The 9755-nt window shown below is 42.0% G+C and overlaps 1 protein-coding gene across 2 annotated transcripts in view; it reads right to left on the bottom strand.

The window, feature by feature from the left end:
• Window positions 1–1633: 1633 nt before the first annotated feature.
• Window positions 1634–9755, bottom strand: part of LOC108972515 (phospholipase D2) — a 34155-nt gene continuing 26033 nt past the window's right edge. For both annotated transcript variants that reach the window (XM_018939137.1, XM_018939139.1), the window contains exons 2-10: window positions 6127–6685; window positions 5571–6060; window positions 5229–5488; window positions 4749–5157; window positions 4500–4604; window positions 3216–4435; window positions 2999–3124; window positions 2361–2940; window positions 1634–2155 (exon numbers count right to left, since the gene is read on the bottom strand). In XM_018939137.1, coding sequence (XP_018794682.1) covers window positions 2054–2155; window positions 2361–2940; window positions 2999–3124; window positions 3216–4435; window positions 4500–4604; window positions 4749–5157; window positions 5229–5488; window positions 5571–6060; window positions 6127–6685 — 3851 coding nt within the window. In that variant the 3' untranslated portion in view covers window positions 1634–2053. The remainder of the gene's footprint in view (window positions 2156–2360; window positions 2941–2998; window positions 3125–3215; window positions 4436–4499; window positions 4605–4748; window positions 5158–5228; window positions 5489–5570; window positions 6061–6126; window positions 6686–9755) is intronic.

Below are 9755 nucleotides of genomic sequence, written 5' to 3'. Positions count from 1 at the left end.
CGATTCAATTCGACTCCTAACCACACGAAACGAGACAACGAACTGACCCAGCCAACCGCGCTTTTGCAATGTTACAATGCTGGCAGCGCTGCTATTGCACTCTCTCTGCTGCCGTCAGTCGGAGTGTTATCGTTGCATTCGTTCACATTTGGCGGTGTACTCTCGTGCGATTTCGGTAGCATGAGCGCTACTGACCGGTTGTTTGTTTGCTTTTGRCTTTTTGCTTCTTCTAGTGCAAAGCTCTGTTGTTGGTAACGCTCTCCGCGCATACTTGTTTGCACRYCTCAGTGTGTTTGCTGTTGTTTTTGTGTTAATTTTGTTTTGCTTTTGCTTACTCGTTGCCAATTGTTTTGTTGAGCGTAGCACTTATGCTCTTCGTTCTCTATGTTTACTTTGCACTGTATTAATGCTACTTTTTGGTTTAATGGAATTTGGAGTAAATTCAATTGAAAGTAGAAATGGCAATGTTGACAAGTTTTTCGGGTTCCGCATATTATTTAGCGTCATCTGTGTGTGAGCTTAAGGATTAAATTTTAATTTTGATGATCCCCCTGTTTTCTTAAATTATTTCCGATGAACGAAGTTGTTGAATTGTTTTAAGTTTTAATTTTGGTGWATAAAATAGTTTCATTAAAGAAAAAGAGGATTTCTAACAATGCAGCAGTAGAAGAAAGTGACCAAAGATATATTCTTGATATTGTTGTTCTTGGAAGTATACATTACCGTCGAAAAGGGAGAGTTCTTTGGGCCATGAGTGAACAATTCTTAACCGGAAAGGAATCCAGAACARTTGAGCATTTGTCGGGATGCTGGAATAGAAGAAAGTGGCCAACGGCGAGCTGTATTGATATTGCTGTTATTGGAAGTATTAACGTAGGTTACCGTCGAAAAGCGAGTTCCCTTTCAGTATTGTAGCTTCATATGCCACTTTATGCCACTTTCTAAAGAGTTCTTTGAACCGTGAGGAAACAATCATTACTCGGAAATGAATCAAGAATAGTTTTAACAACTTAGAATCAATGTTGTGGAACAGAAGTTCACTTTCAATTCGATTTTAAACCAACTTGCGAAATGGYGCTTCCTCTGCTGCTGATTCGTTTTAAACCATTTAGCATAGAAGAACTTTATGCAATATTCTTAAGGGCCATAAAATACTATCATGATTGACGGTATTATACAAGGAAAGAACAAGCGTTAAAAGTGCTCGGATACCTGGAAGCTATTATATCCTTCACAAGCGAGARTGTTTTCCATGCCAACTTTCGTGAAGAAGTCTCATCAAATACACAAATTTTCCATAAAGGAAGTTGCTTTTGCTCGATCAGCTTCTATAGCAGCTACATACATATATACTATTGCGGTCCGATTTCCATCGTTCCGTTGAATGAGCAAGAAGCTGCTCAGAGTATTTGCCTTCAGGATTTACCACAGCACTCAACATTAAAACTTGAAAGATATTTTTCAGCTGAGGTGGGAAAAAATCAGACATTTTATCAAATCTACTGATTTGCTGGWCTAAATTGCTTTGGATACCACAAGGGAGCACCATGGGTGGCCGCCTGTACCCTACAGCTCCTGCCGCTCCTTCCGCTCCCTTTCCAATCAACAAACTACAGGCGAAAATGCAAGGTTCTTGACATATCTTAGATATTTTATTTTGATTTTCTATTAAAAATAGTTTATTAAAATCTATGACAAGTAGTATACAGTGGAGAAGACGTTCGTAAAATGTCTTCGAAACTAAAATACTGTCGAAAAAATAGGTGTAATCGCTAAGCTAGTCTAAATTAAAATTGCAGATCTATTGTCCATTGAAACGTTAAACTAATAAAGTCACTTAARCTAAGCTAAGCTTACCCTACACTTACATGCTAATAAAGCACTTTAAACTTTACAATTTTTTACGCTTCTTAATTATAGTTGTGGCAATAATAAAATTAGCTTAATAAAAATAATAATGGAAGTAATTGTAACAAAAATGGTTAAAATTATAATAATAGTAGTAATAAATACATTGTAGCAAGTTTTTAACAGCGTAAATGCAGGYCTGAGACTACGTCCACACGGCGGTCGGAATGAGTCCCTCTTTGCTGGTGCCAGGCGGTTTTAGCACCTCTTTGTTGAGGAAGTCCAATGGCAAGTTGACTAGGAAACCCTGCATAGATGGTAAAACAAATGATTAAGTAGTTTTATACATATTTATACATATAAGATATAGGCTTTTGTTGATAATTAGAAACTAGATGGAGATAAAATTGCTTTCAGTACGCAGAAAAAAAACTAAGGACACATCATACTCCAAAAGACATATTTAATTCATATAATTACTTATAAATTTTTCAAATATCCGTCACTCTCACCTGTATATTCGCCACCCGCTTCATAGCCATTTCCGGATCGGACTTACACAGCGGCGGTTCCTCCTGATATTTTCGCARATCTGCATACGATTTCACCTTATCCGTTGGCAGACATTTGAAGATCTCTTCGTAAAGCTCAGTATTGCGTGTTGCCGTACGTCGCCACATRCCATTCCAAAACTGATCTATCACCGGGTCCGTGACATCGATTGGCATACGATCCGCGTCTGGATCGAGTAAGCCTAAATGCTCTTTAAATAGAAATTTGCGCAGCCGTCCAGCGAACACGCCGCTCGGATACTTTTTACCATTCATGCGTCCATCTTCAAACTCTTCGTCGGTAATGATCGCTGCAATTTCCGAATCACGTTTGCCGATCATGGAACGATCGTTGATATTTGCCGAGCCACATATAACTACGCGATCGTCTGCGATTAAGAGCTTGGAGTGAACATAGATAAGCTCGGTGATGGGATTATTGTTGAGCTGTGAATTTGTGCGTAGACTGTGGAAGGAGATGTATTCACCGGGATCTTTTATGCCGACCTCCTGCAGGCGTGTGAGTATGCCMGAGCGACCGCTGTAACAATACATTTCAGAATTAGTAATTAGAAGTCGGGAAAATATTACTGAAYTACCGTGATATCGATGCGTAGTTCCAATGCGTGATGGCGCGCACCGCATTGCCAGTGCTGCCSCCAACATCGCCCTCAAAGCCAGGCAGTAGCGGTATGATCACGAATACACGGAACGTCTTACGCTCTCTAAACACAACAAAAAGAAAAAAAGGAAAATAATAAYAATAATTTTGAGGCTAGGTTTTTGGTGTTAACTCWCGGCGCCACTCATACTCACTTATGCGCGCGCACGATACGCTTGAACAGCGTTTCACCAATCTGATTGCGCACATTGCCATACGCGCCCGTCGCGCCCAAYTGCATTGTGATGAAGAATTGATTTTCAATGTAGATGAAATGCTGCGCCTTCGTTATTGTTTGTATGTAAGCATCATGTATGCTCTGCTCAACCAAATCCTGCTCGATGAAGCCGCAGCTCCATGAAGAAGCGCTGCGCAGCAGCTGACACGTAACACGATTCTGACGCTTCAAGGTAATATTTGGATTCAGGCTGATGTTGTTGTAACTCTTTGGCATTAAATATGGAAAGTTGGCATTATCACGCATCTTCTCCAGCTTCACAGCATTCCARCGTTGTATGAAGTGACGCGCCACATCGCGCGCCGCTGCACCCACYAAACACACGCCCACATCATGCCAAGGCATACGTGGTGTTGTCGAGCGATCTATGATGTCGACGAGCGGCGCATCTAAGTTCATCCAGTCTTTRAGTATGAAGTTGGAGTAGTCCTTGCCGAACCAATACTTRGCTTGACCATAGTAATCGTTCAGGATTTGCGTTTGGAACGGCGTGGGATCCTCTAGACCACCCAAGCGWCCAGTTTCCACCTCATCAATGGTGAACACCAGCTGTTTGGGATCTCTCAGCACATCAGGTGATTTATCACTTSCGCTGCGCTCGTGTTCGGTCATTGTTARTCGACTCACCAAGTCTTTGCCCTTACGCATCGCATTCGTGGTGATTTTCTCCAAAACATTTTTACGCTCCATTTCGGGTGTATTTAATTTCATGCCTTCGATGGCGATCTGTTCGCTTGTGGGCGGTGAAAGCAATTCAGGTATCACAAGTTTATCGCCTGGCGCCAGTGTGCGTAGCTCGACCTCTTCAAATTGGGTTTCTTTGATGTTTGCGCTTAATTTTTCGCTTTTCTGTAGGTCGCTATTTACATTCGCACATTTACGTGAGGACTTCTGCGAACCAAAGGCAGAGTCCGCATCGTCCTTAGCAAAGAAACTGCCTAAACGTCGTGTGCTGCCCGAAGCAGAGGCCGTGGATATGCTACCAAGGTCAGTCAGACGATGTCGATAGTCGTCCCAACGGCCATAACAGAGATCGAGACCACCGATGAAAGCGTAAGTCTGATCGACCACAACAATCTTTTCATGATGAGCCCAGAAGAACACGCCAGCGCGCGCATGATCTGGATGTCGGAGCACCTATGTGCACAAAGCGGAAGAAATGTGAGTCATACTTTACTTTATATGAATGTTAGAGATATACCCTTATATTCTCGTGTGAAAGCCTCTGTTTGCTGTAGTAACTATTAATGCCCAAAGCCATTTCGACCTCTTTGTAGAGTAGCACGAACACCTTGATGCCCTGTGACTGTAATTGCAGGAAGAGCGAGAGAGCGAGAGAGAGAGAGAGAGAGAGAGGGAGAAAGAGAGAGAGAGAGAGAGAAAGAAAGAAATAAAGAGAGAAGGATAAATTACTTTCTTGATCGAGATTTTATGGAGTCAATTTCCTTACCGCTTTACGATGTAGTATCTTATCCAAGCGCCAGTAATCGCCATCCACCGCTGGCCGTTTCATATAAATCTCCGGACTCAACCACCAATCAGCGATGTAGATCTCCTCTTTTGCCTCTTCAAGCGCATCCGCTATGGCACCCATATAAGTAGAACCGTCGACATGCCAACTCGCTTGTATACCAGAACGCACCGGCGCATACGACATATGCGGGTTGGGATAGGTAAAGTCGCGCGCATAACTATTTGCGGTCTGCTTGAGGTATAGCATCCACTCTTTGCACTTACGACGCGTCCAGCACTTGAGTATAATGTGACGATTATTGGTGAGCACCTGCAGACCCTTACGCATGCCGGTTTGATAGATACCAGTGGAGACGTCGAAACCCTGATCGAATAATATCACAGATCTACAAATTGGAGTGTAAAATCAACAATCAATAACATATGATATTCAAAAATTCAGCTGCGGAGTTTGTACCTAATGACACCATCGGTGGGACGTATGTAGCCGAAGCAGGTCTCTTTGACGAAAAACCAACGATTACGCCATTTGCCGTACAGCACGTCCGAACAAAAGAAGCTGCAGCGCACACAGCACTTCTGCTGAAAACAACCGAAGAAATTGCAACCCGCTTGCCCAGGACGCGTGGAGCCGGTACGCTTTTGTATAGCGCCCTCCTTACCCTTGATGCCGAGGTCGGACACAAAGGAGACATTTGAGACTTCAACGAAGTTAAGCTGTTGGAAAGCAACGTTATATTTAGTAATATWAGATTCATGAGCTTTAAGAACCGAAAGCTTTTAAGCCTTTTMGACTCACCGTTTCGTGATGATTTCGATACAAGCTGATGTTCAGTAGATTGTACAGATARTCCTCCAATTGCTTGATACGCGTAGGCAGTGACTCGACAGTTATAAGCGATTCGGGTCGATTGGGGAAACGTGGCAGCTTTCTCTCCTTCTTCTTTCGCTTGCCCGTTATACCCAGATTTGAYAGWGGACTATTGCTGGTGCTCGCCAGTACCATGGTATTGATGGCATTACTGTTGCCGTTACTTTGCACTTTCTGACTCGTCTCACAGAGCGTTGTCTGGGTTTGCGACATCTGCATGGACTTCAGACGCGCCTCATCAGCCATCTGTATGGCTGCCTTTTTAATTGTGGCACGCTTCTCCTTGTGGCTGCGCATCGGGAATGGAATGTTCAGTGAGGTGCGGAAGAAACTAAGCTGCTGATGCAGCGAATTGAAATGCTTGTAGCGACGCTTGATGGTCCACGTGAAGGGTCCATGCGTCAGTTCGATGGTATACCTACGCACCGGCAGAAAAGAGAGACACACTTTACTGACAGTATATTAACATAATGAGTGAACTTACAAATTTGGATTCAACAAGTGCGTCGTCACACTGCGTTCGTTGTCGATTATGCGCACCTGTATCTCCATGCCGGGTATGAATACTTTGCGCTGAAAGGAATTGAATTTCATGCTCGGTCCATATATGGAGCTGTATGGTATCTCCGAAGGTTGTCCCGTAAATGCACCAGCGCCCTCCTCCTCATCGTCATCGTCGTCGGTGTCTTTGCGYTGTACCAGCACTGGCTTATCGCCGACATTCGACAATATCGTCACGGARTCGGGAAACGCCAGCGTCTCGTCATATTCCGAATCGACGAGCGAGAACTGAAAATCAGGCACGCAGCGTGTCACCTTCTCCTCGTCATCTTCCTCTGCCAGCTCGGGTGTGTAGTCCCTGCTCTCACCATCAATGCTATCGGTAGCGTTGACTACGTAKGCACGTGGTTGGGTGGAATCGATATTGCTGGTCATCGTTATAGCGCCACCGCCGTCGAACTGTGAATAGAGATGTGGATAGTCTAGCTCATCATAGACGAGCGCAGGATTCGCAAGACCCGTCTCACGATCGATGAATTCGTCTGTGTGGGAGAAAACGGGAGAGAAGAGTTGGTAAATGAAGATATTTTATAAAGCTATTATTATTATTTTTTTTTTAATAAATTAAGGAGTAATCCTCAAGGTATCAATGTGCTAGCTGTCATAAGCTTGGGTAGGTAAAGAATTCTATTAGATAATGGTAAGTCTAACTTTCGGTTTCGACCAYAGCAAAGTCTGAAATACACAATAAGTATCTGCTTAACCTAAATATGTTGCTTTGAGAATCCTCTAGTCTCCGGTTTATCTATTATTAGCTACGACTAAGTAGATTCTTGCAAATACAGYAAGTAAATGATATTTCTGACCTACGTAATTCCTGTACCTAACCAGGATCATCTATTCTTCGACTAAAAWTTATCTCTGTAGAGTTACGCTAACCGATATTATGGTTATATGATTTTGTTTCTCTTCACAGCGAATCTAGAGAGTTATTATCTTCTGAGATATTGGCATTTTATCGCTCGGCTTCTTTGCTTGCATCCGTTGGATTCTATGCCTACTTTAGCCCTGAAGAATTTATGAATAGAGGGACATATTTTTGACGATGGTTAGGTTAGGGTCGGTAAATAGGCTGATATTCGTGAGACTACGAATAAGTCCACCTGCACTGTTCGACACGCTTGCCTGTTGTGATGCAGAACTCCTAAGTACGGATCAAAAAGACCATCGTGTATTTACAAAGCGTYTAGARACAGCCACAAATTAATTGAGCTGGYTAATATCAACTCCAGCCTAGTCTCCTGGTTCGTAGTAAGTATGGCAACCAAGATGCTTTAACWTTAGTCTGGCGAAAGCTGGGCAGTGCAGGAGAAGGTGTCTAGATGTTCTAGAAGTTGCGTYSTSCAAAATATGTGGCCCCCARCGTGAAATCCAGTAGGACAGTTTAGGACACCTATCAATGCGGTCATGTTATGCCTTACTAAGAGCTGGCAATTTCATGGACTTGCGCTGCATAGCCACAAGACTTTCGCAACCCCAAAAGTGCTGATGATTGATGAACGCTTACTGAGCTCGCGTGAAGCCAATAGATCCAGCGCCCAAGTGCAGGACGACAGGGGACCAGCTGATGATGAATCAATGTAGAAAGAATGGGGGACTTTGAAAAGCTCGTTTCAGTCTGGCGTCGGTTCACACTAGCGCCGACTTCGCGTGCATCAATAATAACAGTCTCCTGAAAGTCTCGAAATTTGTATGATTGAGCCCAACGAAATAAAATACGCTACTTCTTGGTGCACCTTGCAAATTATAATGTATTTTTTCATCACTAATAAGCATGAGGACGCATAATCCATTTAATTTAAACAATTGACCCTGAAAASCATTTTCACAGTGCAACCAACTTTTTCGAAACGACGCTTCCCACGAGAAGAATAAAAAGAAAACAATCTAGCACGGCGCATCTTGCAAATAGTAAAGTTGAAAGCTTAATCACCACAAAGCTAGTTGAACGCTATAACGGAACTAGTTAATACTGAAAGCACGAACAAACGTGAGCCGACGAGCATTTAGTGGATACACAGATATGTGTTTGTAAGTGCGTAAGTGTGTAAGTAAGAAGAGAATGTAGAGCTCTCTATGCCCCAACTATTATGYTGTGGCAGCGAAATTCAACTTCAAAATAAATTAAATCGGCTGGCTGATCTAATCACGCGCATCGTAATATTTCGCATAGAAATCTCAACTGTGCTTTTTCATCTTTGTCGGAAACCGGCGCAAACAGCAAAATGACGACGTTGCATATAAATAAGCGCTTAGCGTAGTTTCCTGGAATCAGTGTGAGTGCGGTAGCGAAAGTGATTTGTGTTAAGCAATCGTGGGCGGACAAATAGTGCAGAAACCGCGGATCCAAGCAACTTGCGACCATACAGTTTTCGAAAAATATAGTTTTCCAAACATGAAGTTAGTCATAGCATTCTTATTGTTGGCCGGTATGCTGGCCATAGGCGTCAACGCCGGTAAGTAGGCTACACAAGTCTATATAAGCCTTGAACGCCTGGATATTTCTAAATGGTCGCCATCTTTATATTTGCTTGTGTTGTTGTTGTTGTGTTTGTTAAGTAAACGGCAGTAATACCATTCCAAATTGCAGGCAACGAACCGGTTTGCTCATATCGGAATACGCAAGGTGAAACKATATTCCTGAAGTATTTGCCGCTACTCAAACAGGGTCAGGATTACGTGGACTTTGGCGTGGATGGCAAGTGTGTTAAGCGCGCTGTATGTTCGGAGAATTTCAAAACCGAAGTGGAAGAGTAAGTTGAATTTGATAATTAAATATTATGATTTTTTTATTCAGCAAATTTTTTGTTAAAAAYATTATAAGGTCATGATGTAGCCAGACCCATCTGTTAAGCCTTTGTATGGAACACTTTTTTATTTGAGTGGATATCTTCATCAARTTTGACATAGATTATTTCCAAASTCTGGGTTATAATATCCGAAGAAATTTTTTAGATCGGTCCACTRTAGCATATAGCTGCCATACAAACTGACCGATCACAATCAAGTCCTTTTATGGAAAACTTTTKTATTTTACAAGATATCGTAGCACAATTCGCTACAGATTATTTTTAAAGCCCGTACTRCTATCTCCAGAGAAATTCTTTGGATCGGAGAACTATAGCATATARCTGTCATACAAACTGATCGATCCAAATSAAGTCRTTGYTTGGAAAACACATTAATTTAACAAAATATATTGACAGAATTTAACATAGATAATTTTTAAAACCGAAGCTACAATCTCGCAAGAAATTTTTAAAATCGGTTAACTATAGCATATAGCTGCCATACAAACTGATCGGTAGAGATGAACTMCTTATAAGGAAAACTTTTTAATTTGACAAGATAACGTAACGAAATTCAGTACAGCTTATTTTTGAAGTCTGAGCTACTATCTTCGGAGAAATTATTTAGATCCGTTCACTATAGCATATAGCTGYCATACAAACTGAAGAATAAAAATCAAGTTAAAATCATTATATTCACTTTTACCATATGCTACAATAAATGCAACTGTGTAGGGTGCAAACTGCTGCGATACAGCCGAAG

This window comes from Bactrocera latifrons, unplaced genomic scaffold (genome assembly GCF_001853355.1).
Source record: "Bactrocera latifrons isolate USDA-ARS-PBARC rearing strain unplaced genomic scaffold, ASM185335v1 scaffold_40, whole genome shotgun sequence".
NCBI lineage: Eukaryota > Metazoa > Arthropoda > Insecta > Diptera > Tephritidae > Bactrocera > Bactrocera latifrons.
This window is presented reverse-complemented; position numbering and strand designations above follow the sequence as displayed.